A 17,473-nucleotide genomic window follows, 5' to 3' on the forward strand; every position below is an offset into this window, starting at 1 on the left:
AAGGGGTGATGAACATGAGCCAATGGGCAAGATGGGTAAGGATAAAGGAAAAGGACAAGCAGGGATTACAGTTGTGTAGGGTGGAATAGAAGGAATGAGGTGGGTAAGCACTAAAGGAAAAATAAACACTATATATATATGTATAGAATAAATTTTGTACTGCTGATAAGCTTGTGAAGAGACACATTAGGGGAAGGCTATGGCTGCACAAAAGGAGAAGAACAAAAAGAAATCTTGAATATCTACCTGAATGCAGGAGTTCTATGAATATCACATAATGCTATAATTAAAATAATGAAATATTTCTACTAAAAGTTAATGAAGAATGTCAATAAATTCATGTTGATTATGCAATCTTCACATCTTAACTGGGGCTGCTGGGTAGAATAAGATGAATGATTATCTAAACATAAGTTCATTGTGAAAAACATCTTGAAATTAGTATTTTTATATATATATATAAAAGAATCTAAACCACATTTCACATATGGTCTTAATCTTGTAGACATTCCATAGGTTCCTGATCTTCTTTCTCTCACAACAGTACATTCAGAAACATTAAAAACACAAACACTACTGTTTTCAATTTGTGATTTAAATCAAGCTGATCTTCCAGTTTTTGGGGTTTTTTTGTGGTCATTACTCCCTACTAAGCAGAATTCCTACTTCATTACTCTGAATGTGGATTCTATCTAACAAGATGAATATTAAAACATATCTAGACAAAACACTGACAGAATTTAGTGATGGAAGCCATCAGGGCTAACACCTCAAAGAGTAGGTTGTAGCAGAATACGGAGTAGACTATCCCAGCAGAGACAATCTGGAAATGAGTGAAAAACATGCTGGTTAGCCAGATCAGCATTGCAGGTTTCCTACTGTGTATTTGGATTGTTCTTTTGCAAATTCAGGGGTTAAAAAATAAATCAGCAAGCAATATGACTAATTGTTGAACGATCATGTCTGTGTGCAGCAGGCCCTTGTGAAAAGTGTGTATAACTGATTACTTTGCTGTTGTTGAGACTCCTTCAATCAGCTGATTCATAATTGTTTCACATTATTTCCATTGGCTTCCATTAACTACGTCTAGAATCAATAACGTTTTGGGCTTGTGGAACAATTATCTTCAGCGGAGGAGATCAGTACTACTGAACATAATAAATGGATTTACTACCCCCAAAACTGTTACCATTGACCCTTCACATTTTACTGTGTCCTAACAGCAATTATAAATTCTAGGAACCTGAAACATTTACACTATTCAGTTTAATCATGGTACACTTTCTACCCTTGTTGAGGTTTGATACTCAACTAATGCACAGCAATATGTATTTTCCTGTCACAGCTACTTAATAATATTTGCAAAAAGTCTGTGTACTATTTAGGGATATTTTTCTTTAATAAGAGAATGCATTGTAGACATTAATTTCACTCTGAATAGGTGATATTCACATTGAGAATTCCCAATAATATCTGTTACTCTCCGAAACAGCAATGCTGAGCTTCATGCTGACCTTTTTGTCCCCTGGGATACTGATCCTAAGAGGCTGATAAGTGATAGAGATAGCAGCCTTCTCCTTCGAGCTATTTCAAGCTGTAACAACAGTTTTTCAAATGCGTTATTTGAAGATGAGATATAACAAAATGTTTGCAAGCAAGAAGGTTTATTTAGGGCATGCAGAAGATATGCTTCATGAAGTGCACAAGTTCTTCTGCAAACCAGCTGGGAAAAGAAATCTTGGAAATAAATTCTTGGTGTAAGTTCATGACATTATTAACTTGTATAGTTGGTACCAGGAAGCAAGGAGGAAATTGTTAGCAAAAGGAGGAGACAAGCAAAGGCAGATTTCGGAAGGCCAGTGGAGAGTAAGAAGATTTATTATCAATCATGTGCTACCTGCAAAGTAAGGCAAAAAAACTCCAGGTGACAATAAAATTAAATTAAAGATACTGAGATATTCTCAGGTGCAGAGAAGAGAAAATGAAAATAGTCCCAAAAAGTGTGTGTAGGCCCACAAGGGATGTTTTCTGAAAGTAGATTAATACAGAGTCTAAACTTCTAAATTTCAGACAGAATGAAAACAAAATACAAGTACAGAATGCTCAGTTAAAGTCCATCAGAAAATGATAAAAGGAGATCTGGAGTCCTCTTTCCCTGAAGAAGGAAAAAACCTGAAATTACTGCAGAGTTACATGGAGACTTCTGGCAGAATTACATGATAGTGCAGTGCACTATGGATGCTACATTGCCAGGCAACTTTCCATAGCAATAAAGTGTAAAAAAAAATGTGGCATAAGCATATGACAGGATTTGTATTTACAAATGTAATTTTTTTAAAGTATTACAATTGTAAACTTAGAGTCACCTGCAATAAATACTGATAGTGCTGACTGTTCCACTTAATTCTGGACTACATCTTCAGATCTTCCATCTCAAACATACCAAAAGAGCAGATTCTCTATAGATGTCAAAATAGAGTTTTAATAATGCAGCCCACTTTTATCCATTTTTCATAATGCATGATTTTCAGCCTGTGCAGCACACATATACCAAGTTAGGATTTCTGCAATACTTGGGGGAAATAAGATTAATTGAAAATTATTTGCTGTCACGGACGAAACTGTACTTTACATTTATCCGTGTAATAATAATTCAGAATAGGTTGAAAATATTTAATTTGCAAAGCATTTAGTAACATTTTTTTCTGAAAACATTTTTTTCAGATATTATAAAGGCATCAAATTGACCTAATGCAGAAATAAAATTGATTATCAAAAGATAAACATACTTCTAAGAAGGTATATCTTAAAAATAATTAAGTTATAAAACCCAATAATTTTCTAAGAACCTTTTAAATTATTTTTTAATGGATATGTAGCTAAAAGCTTTGAATCATATTCCTAGATAACATATTAATTTTATGTACAAAGGAAAAGTAATCTGTTATTTAAATAACTATTTCAATACTACCATATAATCAGCAATGTGAAAGCAATCCTTACCAAAAGGCAGTATACATCTCCAAATAGGCAGTGTATGTCTCTGATGAATCACTGCACAAATCTGGACTTCAGTCACAGGAGGTCATCCTACTTGTTTGGTATATGCAAACCCTGTACATTTCCACTTCTTTCCTGCCTCTTCTTCCTATGCATAGACTCAGATACCTGAACTGGTGCCTCAGTGAATCTTCTCCTTACAGAACCAACAGGGACATCTGCCAAGGCTCTTTAGGACAATTGTTGTCTTTAGATACAGTAAGACTCAGCCTTAAGCAAGCAATTGCTTGCCCTAAAATAGAGACTTACAACTTTCCCATAACACAAATAGTGTTCACAACATAATTTAAATTCAGATTTAAAGAATTCCAAGCTTTTGTTAGAGAACAGGCATGTATGAGGAGAAATAGATTAATATCACTGCATACGAAGTATACGACTGAAACAAGTTTATCATATGGTATAATGCCATCATTTCTAAATACCATCATTCATATCAGCTAACCTTTACTACAAGTCTTACTGTAACATCTGTAAGAGTATTCCAATAATATTAGTGTAATAATATTAACTATAATAATATCATTTTTAGTGATGGCGATATTTAACTTGTGATAGCTAGAAAGCCAACAAAAACAGAACAGCAGAAGATCAGACTAATATCCATTTACCTACCTCTCAAAGCTACCTTCAGACACTATAAGAGAGGATATAAAACTTTCTATGCAGGCCCTTTTATTTTTCCTCAAAAGAAAACAGCTAGACAATATATACACATATATATAATACAGCTACACATATATATATAACAGCTACACAATACATACATTAGGGCCACGAGGATGATCAGAGGGCTGGAGCACCTCACCTGTGAGGACAGACTGAAAGAGTTGGGTCTGTTCAGTCTGGAGAAGAGGAGACTCTGAGGTGACCTTCTTGTGGCCTTCCACTATCCGAAGGGGGCCTACAAAAAAGCTGGGGAGGGACTTTTTAGGCTCTCAGGTAGTGACAGGACTAGGGAGAATGGAGCAAAGCTGGAGATGGGTAGGCTCAGGCTGGACATGAAGAGGAAGTTGTTAAGCATGAGAGTGGTGAGACTCTGGAATGGGTTGCCCAGGGAGGTGGTTGAAGCCACATCCCTGGAAGTGTTTAAGGCCAGGCTAGACAAGGCTCTGGCCAGCCTGATCTAGGGTAGGGTGTCCCTGCCCATGGGAGGAGGGTTGGAACTAGATGATCCTTGTGGTCCCTTCCGACCCTGACTGATTCTATGATTCTATATATGTTACTAAATAATATCTTTTTAATAAATAATGGCAGTAGATTGATTAACAGAAAGCTCATCAATGAGCAGCAAATTTGAACACAACAGCACCTGAAACACAGGCATTCACATGTGAAAGGAAGGAAACTTTTAGCTGCAAGAAGGTAGGTAGCTCCAGCAGAGTGTCTGTGGCACTTCCAACAGATAGTGACAACAGATTTATGGATAGTCACTTCACTTAGTTTACTATTTGGTTTCACACCTTTAAAAAAAAGTGAACTTACAACAACCTGAATTAGCTCTGAGTGTAGCAGGAAAATGTTAATGTTTCTCTGAGGAAGATTACCTCCTTTTCACTCTAGGAGCATAATTCCCTTGTTTCATGGCCTATATATCATAAAAGTGACAGATGGCACTAACTGGCCTTGCATACTGAAGAGAAAGAACTGTGGAGAGATGCTGTTGGGAAATATACCAAACCTATCTTGTGTTGTTGATTTCCTAATATATATCTTTTGCTTAACCAGCTCATAAAATAGACAATTGATAATCATACATCTATTTCTGTTGACCTCAGGCTCTTGTCAATATCAATGATTGAGTGAATCTGTTTACACCAGCACTTTTGCAGATACAGTGTTCACTACAGTTTATTAAATTATCAGAAGAAAGACTGACTACCATGACTGCCTCAAGCAGATTACTCATTTTCAGTGGAGCACCCTACAGAGCCACTAAACTGACAAAAGTATGCAGTATAAGCCATTCACCTCTTCTAGTTAAAATATCATAAAGGTCTTTTTCAGGAAAATTTAGACCGCTGTATTTGTTTTCTTAGGACCTCTTTGAATCACAAGGAACTAAAATAACTACATCCACTGAAGAAATCTACATCCATTTCCACACATTAAATCACAAAAAAAAAAAAGGCATTTCTTCACCTGGGGGAGAAGCAGCTACCACTGAAAGAGTGCTAATGCTACTAGTGAAGAAGTCTAGTACTACAGAGAATTAAGTTTCTTTAAAGTGACTCAGAAAGCAATATTATGAGCAGCTAGTCACAATAGAAAGGTCACTCATTGATAATTCCAGGGGCTTTTTATAACTATCTGTTCTGGTTGAGTTAGAACAGAACTAATTCTGCTCAGTGATTGTAATTTTCAGCTCAATCTCTAAGTAACAGCACTTTCTGAAATAAACAACTTTCTCAGAGAGTGTCTTCTTTTAATAGTGATAACACTTGCTGTTTGTAGCTAGCACCAAGGATTAGTATGGAGCCCAAGGTCACTGCTAAATCCTGTGAGGGTGGAGAACGTAAAAGGCTGCACCTGTGAGGAGCAGATAGAACAGGTGTTCCCAAAATTGTCAACTAGCTATTCCATTTCATATGTGTCATATGCAGTATCGAGAAGGTCAAGGTCCTTCTTCAAATGGCTGGCATCTGATGAGGAGTCTGTACATTCTGATTTTGATCCTAATGATCCTAGTCAATGTATTGCTGAATCTAGTTCCAGAATTCAGCCCATGAATCCAGTCTGGACTTCCCCAATGTCTGCCAACATCATTAGTGGTGACAGTGATGTATTTGCCATCAGCAGAGGGGGGAGGTGGGGATGGGCATAATATTGGTTTTGTATATATTTACATATATTTTCTTTTATAATTATTATTTTCATTAAAGCTTTTTTCCAGTCTATAAGTCTCATTCTCTTACTCCCTTTCTCTTCCCTTTGGAAAGGTAGAGAGGCTGGCTGAGAGTGTCTATCATTCATTTAGTGGTTGGCCCATCCCTGACTCTTGACCATCATCCACCATATTCAAGGTTGATGGTTTGAGAAATGACTGCATTAAGGGGAGAAGTGTCTACCTCACTGAGCTTGGAGATTTCTGAGGATATGCCTTCCTGGATTACATGTCTTTACAGTAAGTGTCCTGTGAATTTGAATACATTTGATTTAGTTGAGTTTTCAAGAATTTAGAGTATCTCTTTTATGTGGGTCACTCTGAAGAAATTCAAGCTAGGATATAACCCAGTGCTCAGAGACAAAAGTCTTTTAAAAAATACCATGATTCCCCTTTAGAAAATGCTGTCTTTAACATCCTATTACAGGTTTAACTTAGTTCTTTATTTCTTCCTTCAAAACAATCAAGAAAGAAAAAAGGCATTTTTTTCTCTAAACTTTTGCCATAAAAACACTATTTCCACTCTGCCCAGCACCTCTCCAGGATGTCTTTCATACCTCATAATTATTGAAGATTCCATATTTTAACTTGACATTTAGTGAATTTTAAGACCAGCTGCAAAACTTGGTTTCAATTTTAAAAATTATTACTATTTAATACTTATTGTTATTTCCAAAGTGGATAGCACTGTAGCTACTATGTTACTGGAGATAAGAGTCCAAGAGGCTGGACTCAGACTATGCTCACAGTGCATTTAAAATCCACTCTGTTAATAAAATTACAGACAGAAACCATAAGCATCTAACACACTTCACTCAACTGCAGCATCCACCTAGCACATTTATGACAGAAGGACAGACTCCACATCAGTCTGAGGCACTTCACAGTACTAGAAGCATTAAGAGCCAAAATGTCATAAATTATCCTTAGGTAATTTAGTAGGGCACACTAGTAGGGAACGCTGGTGAGAGGCCTCGAGCACAAGCCCTACGAGGAGAGGCTTAGGGAGCTGGGGTTGTTTAGCCTGGAGAAGAGGAGGCTCAGGGGTGACCTTATTGCTGTCTACAACTACCTGAAGGGTGGTTGTGGCCAGGAGGAGGTTGCTCTCTTCTCTCAGGTGGCCAGCTCCAGAACAAGAGGACACAGCCTCAGGCTGCGCCAGGGGAAATTTCGGCTCGAGGTGAGGAGAAAGTTCTTCACTGAGAGAGTCATTGGGCACTGGAATGGGCTGCCTGGGGAGGTGGTGGAGTCGTCGTCCCTGGGGCAGTTCAAGGCAAGGTTGGATGTGGCACTTGGTGCCATGGTCTAGCCTTGGGCACTGTGGTAAAGGGTTGGACTTGATGATCTGTGAGGTCTCTTCCAACCTTGGTGATACTGTGATACTGTGATACTGTGATACTACTTACCGCTTTCAATCAGCAGAATAAACAACTAGATTTTGTTTCCAAATAGATAGTTTTAAGAAAGCAGACACTGCAAAATTTGTTTCTACTTATATATTTTTTTTTCTTTCTATTTTTTGGTCTCTTAAGGAAATACAATTGCCATAGGGCATTTGTACTGCCAACTGCTAATCAGTAGTTCTGACAAAATATCAAACATTTCTTCTCCCTACAAAATCACTTTACAAAGCAGAGTAATAAATATTTAAGCAGGTAGAACAATAAAGTGTGCAAACTCCTTTGAGATTCACACAGTTTATCCAATTAAATCATAGCATCATAGAATCAACCAGGTTGGAAGAGACCTCCAAGATCATCCAGTCCAACTTATCATCCAGTCCTATCCAATCAACTAGACCATGGCACTAAGTGCCTTGTCCAGGCTTTTCTTGAACACCTCCAGGGACGGCGACTCCACCACCTCCCCTCCCTGGGCAGCCCATTCCAATGGCAAATCACTCTCTCTGTGAAGAACTTCCTCCTAACATCCAGCCCTATGCTTCCCCCAGCACAACTTGAGACTTAATCCCCTTGTTTTGCTGCTGGTTGCCTGGAAGAGACCAACCTTCACCTGGGTGCAGCCTCCCTTCAGGTAGTTGTAGACAGCAATGAGGTCACCCCTGACCTCCTCTTCTCCAGGCTAAACAGCCCCAGCTCCCTCAGCCTCTCCTCATAGGGCTTGTGTTCCAGACCTCTCACCAGCTTCATTGCCCTTCTCTGGACACGTTCCAGTATCTCAACATGCAATGACTGATCTGCTTTTAGTCAAAATAATTGTTCATTCTCCTTTTAAGACATAACTTCAGAGACATATTTCACAACTAAATAAACTGAAATTTTGATTTCAGTAGATCTGCCAAGGGAAAAAACTACTTTAATATATCTTTAAGTAAATAAATCCTCAAACAAATAAAAAGCTTCAAAGTCAAACAATACAGTTCTTTAGTAATTTCAGACAAATTGTATGCATTTAAAATGTGTCTCCTGTCTGATATTTATACTTAGGTATTTGACAGTGTGAAGCTGGAAAACTTGCTCTGAAGAGAGAGCATTGATTTGCGGCTGTTCCGCACTAATAGCTTCCTAGGGACTAATAAAATAAGTTAGAGCTTAATAAAATGACTAACCATTCATTCAGGATAACAATGAACCTTAGCCACCAAGTCAAGCCAGACCCATTATTCTAAATGACAAGACAAAAAGGCAAAGCAGAAGTCACATACTTCCCACCAGCCCAATATATATGTATAAGCAGATCACTTTGTCACAGAAGGAGATGTGGTTAGTCAAGTGGAGCATGCTTTCCATGAACCCACACTAGCTTGGTTTGGTCACCGGATTGTCCTGTATGTGCCACATGATGGCACTCAAGATGGTGGCACATAACCTTCCCAACGTCAGACTGACAGTCCTGTAGTTCCCCAGACCCTCCTTCCAGCCCTTCTAGTAGATGAACATCACATTTGCCAGTAGTCAGTCAGCTAGGACCTCAATGGTTAGGCAAGACTCCTAGTAAATGATGGAAAGGGGCTTGGTGACCACAAGCTCCAGGAACTATCCATCATAAGAGGCTAGTGTTTTCATGGATGGCCAAATCATTTACCTGAAATAGCTTTCATGAAAGAAAAGGTTTATGAATTTGAGTATAGGATTCTTCAGCTTTAGTTACGACCATTAGCAGCCAGTTAAGAATCTGGATTTTTAATATCTCTGAAAATCATGTTATAAGAGGAATTTTTAAAGTCTTTAGAAAGCACACAATTTCATTTCAGTTTACAATAAAATACCTTGTTAGATGTAATTAATTTACCAAAGAGAAGGAGGTGTTCCACAATGCAAAGGTCTTCCAGAAACAGCTGTTTTTTTCCATGTGTAGTAAAGTATGAAACTTTCAAAACTGAGGAATTTAGAAAAATCAGACTCAACAGAGTTTTGACATTTGAAGTCTCAAGGTTTTGTACAAATCTTTGATTCCTTCTTTGTTTTGTTCATTCACAGATACAATCTGTCAATTGTTACACACTCCTGCTTTAGCTAGAGTTGAGAGACACTTTTTTTTTTACACTTTTCAGAAAATAACACCACAGGATTTAAAAAGGATAACACCAAGCATGATTCATCAATGTGATATGTAGTCATGATGATTAATAAATTGAATTATAACTATGGGATATTAAATAGTAATACAAATTGCTTGCAAATAGAAAAAAAATCAGCTTTGTCAAAAGTTCATCTGCTAATCTTACCCAAATCATTCTTTCTTTGATTTTCATTACAACACATTTTCTTTAGCCAAATTTATATCCCTTGTGGAATTTTTCAGTAGGTTTAAAAGGACTCAATTAAAAGAAACATCCAACTTACATGGTAAAGACATCAATAACATCTCCTGCAGCTCTTGTCATCTCAAAGTAGGTTTGCAGAATGTTGACAGTTCCTGAAAGTGCTTCATGTCCACAACCACAGAACAGTGCAACTCCAGCATACAGCAGGATGGTGGCAATCAAAGACGCATAGGGAATACCTCCCAGGCATTTGATGCAACACTCAAAGCACCCTACAAGAAAACAGAAGTTCTATGTTAGCAATTTGTTTCAAGAAAGCTAAAATAAAGCTTTTACTTCTAAGGAATGCTTTTGAAAATTGAATACTGAAGGCTTGAGATGAGGTCAAATACAACAGCCCATAATACAAGAAAATCTGTGAAAGCATACAGCAGGTTAATTTGACTCTTGATTTTTCTCTGTTGAATCCTGTTAAATGTAGATGTGTCATTCTATAGTCACAGTTCCTGTTGCTCACATATCAGATTAGTGATGAGGATCCTCAATGACAGGAAAGCCACAAAAAAAAGAAGATATTCAGTTCCACTCTTTCCATCACCACAGGTTCATTCCATTTTCTCACCTGTATAATACTGACTATAGAATTGCTCCTGCCCAATTTTTTGTGCATCACTAAAATGCCTCACAAGAGCAAATGAAAATATTCACTGAAAAGGCACAGAATTAGGAACAATGATAGAAGTTGAATATATTTTGCTCTGTGCAAAGTTTCTTTAGTGAAGGCAACTGTTTTTGAATCACATAAGTCCAACCTTCTGCCTAGTCATCAGCATCCGATCCAAAGCCCAGTTCCACAACAAACCCTTTCCCCAGAAAAGGTGCAAAGTAGTTACAGTACTATGAGCTTTATTTTCCAAGTAGTTTCATGAATGCAGCACCTCTGGATCTCTGATTCTTCCAAATCTTACCACAGCCAAAGGACTTTTATACCCTGTAAAGCCCTTCCTATTGCCTTTTGGAAGGCTGAGGGAAGACAAACACGCATTCACTCAGTAACCAGAAGTTTTATTCTGTCATATAAAATATATGTTTAGCAGTTGTTTATACATAAGTGTCGTGATAGGCCTGAATAGGCCAAAAGAGGCTTATAGATGTCCTGTCTTATCCAGACATGTTTTTCTGATCTCCATCCTACTGCTATGGGGAGAAGCAACCATCAGAAAGAGGACAAAGAATGTGAAGCCACTCAGTCTAAGGACTGTGGCCTGCCCAGACTTGTTTGCATCCTGTGGTAAACAAGGTACACAGGCTTAGCTGTGCCTGCCTTGTGCAAGGCCTGTGCTTTTCCCAAATTTGGGTAAAGCAAGCCTATGGTTTCGCCTATTATGGTCAAGTTTGGCTAACTGCCATTCTGATTGACTATTCTGTGTCTAAAAGCCCATTAGTCCCAGGCTATATGGATAAAAAGAGATGAGCAGGTAACACAGTGTGCTCTGCCATTGTATTTGTGCTTACCTGCTCTTGCCTGTTGCTATTGCTCTCTGATTCTGGCAGTGTACTGTCTTACCACCTCATTGCATCTTGCCATGCTATGCTAAGCGATAAGCTAGCTCTGCCACAAAGTAACAAACCCAGATACTCAGGCCCCTTCCCTGGAGACATTCAAGGTGAGGATTGATGGGGTCCTGGATGACCTGGTCTAGTGGGGATGTTCCTGCTAACTGCAGGGAGGGCGGACTAGATGACCTCTAGAGGTCCCTTCCGGCCTGGACCATTCTATGATTCTGAGTCTATGATTCTATATACATTTTCACATTAAAATGCACACAAAGCATTCTTTATACAAGCAAATCTGTGAGTACCCCTTCTAGCTGTGCTAGTCTTTTGGGTACAAATTTTCTAACATCTCTCCAAATGCACCAGCCAACATAAATAGACCTTGTCTTTGAATGATGTCTTCTCTACATTAACAAGGAAAACATTTAGATCTTGAGAAACTGTCTACAATTTTCTGACTTGGTAATTATTCAAACAAATTGCATTACAATTATAACTTCTTAGTGTGCCAGTGATGTGTGGACTCTTGCTCATCAGTGTGCATCAAGACAGATAAGATCATAAAGGAAAAATAAATCCTAGACTTCTTGCCACATAAATCTGTCAAAGTGAAATTCAAACCCATGATGTCAGAATCAGTTTCACAATGCTGTTGTGCTACTGTCTTTTACATAAACTCTTGAGAAAAGCACTTTGGGTCTCTATGAAAAATAAAACATGGAGAAAACAACCATTTAAAACAAAAAACCCCAAATCAAACAGGGAACACAGGAGGATTTTCTCATTTTGCTTTTTTCCCTCCTTGACAATGCATCTTTGGGTAGAACACCTAGGATGATTAAACACAGATAACTAAATCTCCAGTAGAAACAAGTACCTCTGAAGATCACATGACATTTTAATGGTATTTTTTCTTACCTTTCTTAAAGGTTTTTCTATCTAATAACAGGACACAGGACACCAAAGCCCAAATAATATGTGAGAGGACTACATAAACTTGAAATGGAAAATAAAATAAGAAAATCTTATTTGCCTTCCTTGCTTGGCTAGGCATGCATTTTTTCATATCTAAATTTGTACCACTTGTGACACAGCTTTCATGGCAAATCAACTCAAATATATTTTCACAGACCATTTAATTTTTTAAGCTAGCATTTAGCTCAACAAGTCAAGCTACTGTTGTGCAATTTTTTTAATTGATAAATACACCCATCCTAATACACTGTACTGAACATAAAGTAACACATTTTATCTAGGTCTAGTAGCAAAACACCCAAATTGTTCACACAGTATGAATTTCTGATCTGAAACTGTTCTCCAAGACATCAACAGCAGAGAACAGGCAGAAATAATCAAAGTTGTTTGATATTGTCCTAAGTACAGAACACAAAAGACATTTGCCACATGGTTTAACAAAGCTGCAAACAAAGGCAAGCAACATTTGAGAATTAGTCAATAAATGTCATCCTTGCACTATGATCTGGAAACTCTATTCAAGATCACACATCACACATGATTCTCATCTGTGTCACAGAGTCATTTATGGGATACATCCCCACTCTGCTCTCACCATCTACCATAATAGAAGATCTACTGGAAATTAGAAGAAATCTGTCTTTGCTATATCAACACTAACATACCTTTACTAGCCCTCTTCAGGAAATGACTTCTCCTTTAAGTTAACTTTCTATAAAACATTTATTGTCACTGAATTACCTATCAAGCAACAAAAATTACTTCTGGCACAAAATTAATTCTGAGATTCTGTCTGCTATGACTATAGTGGAAAAATAAACAAATAACAGCATTTTGATTCAACTGTTATAAACAATGTGATATGCAAAAGAGGAAGAATAACGTCCACAGAAAAATCTGAAAAGCATTTTCAGGAAAAAAGCCAACTAATTGCACAAAAATACAAAACAAATATGCGAGTATCTTCTCATGCATTCAATTCTGTATCATTACTGCATCTACTTTTACTTGTTATGTAATCAGATAGGCAGAAATCAGCTAACACAAAATGTTTTTCTTTAGGCCTTTACAGTCATTCTGGAAGTAATAACAGCACCAGTTGCCACAATCAACATGGGACAAAGCTACAAGTATTTGTTAAAAGACTTTTGCTTATTCAGATGCAGAAATTCTCAAACTAAACTGAAATACCCAAGACTCTGCATTCTCACAACTACTACAATGCCTGTTTGCTAGTAAGATTCACAATGGTCAAAATTATGACTTGAAGCAGTGGGGATGTAATCTGGTTATGCTGGATCTTGAAAGCAGCTCCCACAAGCTCATCCCTTCATCAGATGGCTGCTTTTACATTATCCCACGTTTAAAAAGAAAAAACTTAGAAACCACCTTTGTGCACAAACTTTGTTACTCAAGGGTATATGAAGGATCAGCATTGTGGCAATCTGCAACTGGAAGCCTCTCTGTAAGGTCTTAGCCCCCCAGTACTTTACAGTAAAGCATTTTTCCAATGGGAGTTTACTATGACCTTCCAAGGCCTGCTCTATAAATTCACTTACAAATGTGTATTTACAAATCATAAAATTCTTAGCCCAAGGTATTTTAAGGTTTTATGGTTATTTTCATTTCAAGTACATGCATCACATGGCATTGTAATAAAATATATAATACAGGGCACAAAATCCCTCTCTGTCTCTCTGATATTGATACTATTTTCCTGAGTTGTGGATAAAAATAACTATTAAACCTGGACAAGGGTAACAGAATTTGTAATTTTTATAGACTGATTAAAATCTGCTATAATTTCATCCAGGTCTGTCACTCATTTTTTCTTAAACACTCAACTAAGATCAAATCACAAAATGTAAAAAACTACATCGACTGGAGAAAAACCTTAGCTCAGGAAGATCACTAATAAACCATCCTAGTATCTTCTACATCAGAAATACAGTTTAGACTTGCATTTTCATCATATGGACTGTACTAATTTCTTCAGCTATATTCAGGGCAATTAAATCTCAAACAGATTGCTTAAATGGCTTCCAAATAATTCATAGTTTGAATGCACAGTGGTAGTAAAATGAAATATGCTGCTTCATTAGGAATAATTCAAGAAGCCCACAAAGGAATAACATTGAGCTATTCAAACAACTACATTTAGCAAATCCACCTGGTAAAGGGATCTGTCCTATCTGTGTTACCATCATGTAGTATAATAAAATTTCAAAGCCTAAGTAAAGGTGTATTCTGTATGTGAGCTAAATTATGTTCAAAATCAGTTTTCAATGAAGTTTAAAGACACATCTAACATAACCAGAGTTTTAACTCTTATCAAGGCACATAGCACGGTAACATAAAACAGCAAGGGAAAGAAGGCTCGCTCTTTCTCCTAGGTTAGGAGTCACATGCACAACCTTACTTATTCCACAAATAACAAACATGCTTCTGTTTTGTTCTGTCCTTGTTAACTGCACTGAAATCTGAAGAGAAAACCAAAAGGCTACCTACAGTCTCTTTTCTTGAGTAATGGAAACACAGCAAGGTATGGATAAATATACATACATATATATACACAGGCACATTTCTATTATAATGTATGGCATGAAACAGAACAAAATGAACAATTTGTTGAATACATGTTTATAAGTACATATGAATTAACTAGCACATACAATAATTTCATCTTATCTGTCACTAGTCGTACTTCAGCAATACTCAATGGTGGATGTACAAAAAATCATATCCTGTTCTGCTAGACTGTACTCTTTTATCAATGATTAAATAGCTTTCTGAATTCCTCTGCTGCACCAAAGTAGCCTGCCAAAGCATTTGCGGAACTTGGATAACTGTAATAAATGACAGGAATTGCTAGATGTCATACATTAATACACTTTGCTGTGAAGCAATGCACCTAATTAGTACCTTTTGGCAGAAAACAGATCTAAACTACTGTAACAGCAGAAAATCAGTGACTTGGTAGTAAACTCTCATCATGAGTCATGATCAAAGGTTTAGATTTCACATAGTGAAGAACCATTTAAGCTTTGGCAGAGGCCGTAAAAACTCCCAAAGAGATGCTACTCTGCATCTCTTTCCTACTCCATAACTCATTGACACAGAGAAGATACCTTGAATTGAGTGGAACTACTTTTTTAAAGAAAAATGCTTCATCACCTCTGTCAGTCACACAGGAAACCAGCTTGCTACTACTTCTTCTTAATAGGGAAGTAAATGATCATCCTGCATTCTCTGGGCTTCCTTTGAGGTATTGGTGTCACCTTGCATAGTACTGTCAATTGTTATTCTAACAAAGAACTAATTTAATCAAAAACTCCTGACTGAACATCTCACAGCTTGTTGAACAAATTGATTTGGTTACTATTTAGGTACCTACAAAGGGCTCCATTTAGTAAGGTATTGAGCATATGCTTGACTGTAAATATGTAGCTTGTCTCATCAACTTAAAATCAAATTAATACTGTATATAAGAACACAAAGCAAACAGCCAGAACTAGATGACACCATACCACAATTATTTCCAAATAGCTTAGCCCCATCCTATACCTGAATTCATTTTCTTCTTGGGTAAATATCTATGGCAACTTTTAACTTGCACTAATTTACAGAGAGTATCTATCTGGGTGGTTGCCTTTGTATAGTTTTGGTTTTGAGTTTTTGTAACTACTTAGTATGTCCAGTCCCTTATAAAAACACTTCTTACCTCCTTGTGTTTGGGTTCTGATGGCAACCATTTTTGCTGTTGTTCCTTAATCCTGCATTGTAAAGGTACCTGCAAAACCTACTAAATCAGACTATCTGTCTGTGCTATTAAAAAACAATATAAAAGTGGACATGATCTGTCTTGGTCTGTTCTTACCATGACACATTTCATATTTGTATAATGAATTTTACATATGTAACATTTTAAAATGCCCATGATGCTTTAATTTATCTATATGTAAATGAGTAATGCTTCTGGTGAGACAGGAACTGATTAAGAGAAAACATTAGAAGGGTGTATTGTATATGCTTGAGAAGATTCACTCATTTTACAGGGACTGTTACAGCTTGCAAAGTAAATTAAAGTAATTTTCCCAGACAAAATATTAATTTAAATATTTTATGTATACACATGGAAATACGTTCACACCTTTGAAATAAAGTACAAACACAAAGGAACACTTATATTTATGGAACATTAATGATTATGACAACGTACATATGTGTGATTAGCTGTTATAAACTCTTCAGTACATTAGGTTTATTGCTGTTTAATGAGACAAATCTTAATCTCGCAGTTAATAAGTACCAAAGTTATTGACACAGAGAAGTAGCTGCCTGAAATACAAATCAGTCAGGCATAACACAGTCAATCTTTGTCATCTTAAAAAAACCTGCTGGCTGATTTAACACAGACAACATTTGTTAGCTTAAAAACCACTCCAAAGCTAAAAGGTCAAGAGTGAACACAGCGGCCACACAAATGCAATACAATTAATTCAGTTTTTCCAGTACATGCACTTTATCAAGTATCTACAGTTTGTACTTTAAGTAAACTTAGAATTTATTACTGTTAACAAATAGGTTAAAAACATACTATTCTATCAATAAGGCATAGATGATGATTGAAACTATTACAGATGTTTATGTTTTTGATCTGCTGGATACAGTAACTGTTTGTAAGAATCTAATTCTATGCTTCTATGCAACATTTAGTACTCTCATTATAAAGTGAATGAATATGCTTTGGATCACTGAAATAAGTATTATAGAATCACAGAAAACATTCAGTTGGAAGAGACCTCAAAGATAATCCAGCCCAACCCTCAACCCAGTATTGAAGGGTAAACGCTAAACCATGTCCCTAAAAACCAGGTCCAGACCCTGCCTGAGCACCTGGAGGAACAGTGACTCCACTACTGCTCTGGGCAGATCATTCCAATGTTTGATAACTCTTTCAGTGAAGAATATTTCCTAATATTGTAATGGTATGGACGGGTTTATTTAAAAATCCATGTATTTTACTATTTTTATAGTCATATATTTAATCTTGCCACATTACTTAATTTAATCACGTTCTTTGCACAGTCATAAAAAACATTACGCAAAGGAAAAATAGGGGATCTAGAACAATTAAGAAATAACTAGCAAAACATAAGAAACATTAAAACTACTGAAACTGGGAATGGTCCCTGCAATTGAATATACCGCTTGCCCACTAGAGGGACTCGAGAGGCTTCTTTCTGCTTAAAGCAGAAGGCACTTGGATT

The 17,473-nt window shown here is 36.9% G+C and overlaps 1 protein-coding gene across 2 annotated transcripts in view; it reads right to left on the bottom strand.

Annotated features, from left to right (window-relative positions):
• The window catches only part of GPM6A (glycoprotein M6A), a 108,728-nt gene that overhangs the window by 26,688 nt on the left and 64,567 nt on the right, over positions 1 to 17,473 (bottom strand). For both annotated transcript variants that reach the window (XM_064148880.1, XM_064148879.1), the window contains exon 2: positions 9,751 to 9,943. In XM_064148880.1, the coding sequence (XP_064004950.1) occupies positions 9,751 to 9,943 (193 nt within the window). The remainder of the gene's footprint in view (positions 1 to 9,750; positions 9,944 to 17,473) is intronic.

This window comes from Pogoniulus pusillus, chromosome 9 (assembly GCF_015220805.1).
Source record: "Pogoniulus pusillus isolate bPogPus1 chromosome 9, bPogPus1.pri, whole genome shotgun sequence".
NCBI lineage: Eukaryota > Metazoa > Chordata > Aves > Piciformes > Lybiidae > Pogoniulus > Pogoniulus pusillus.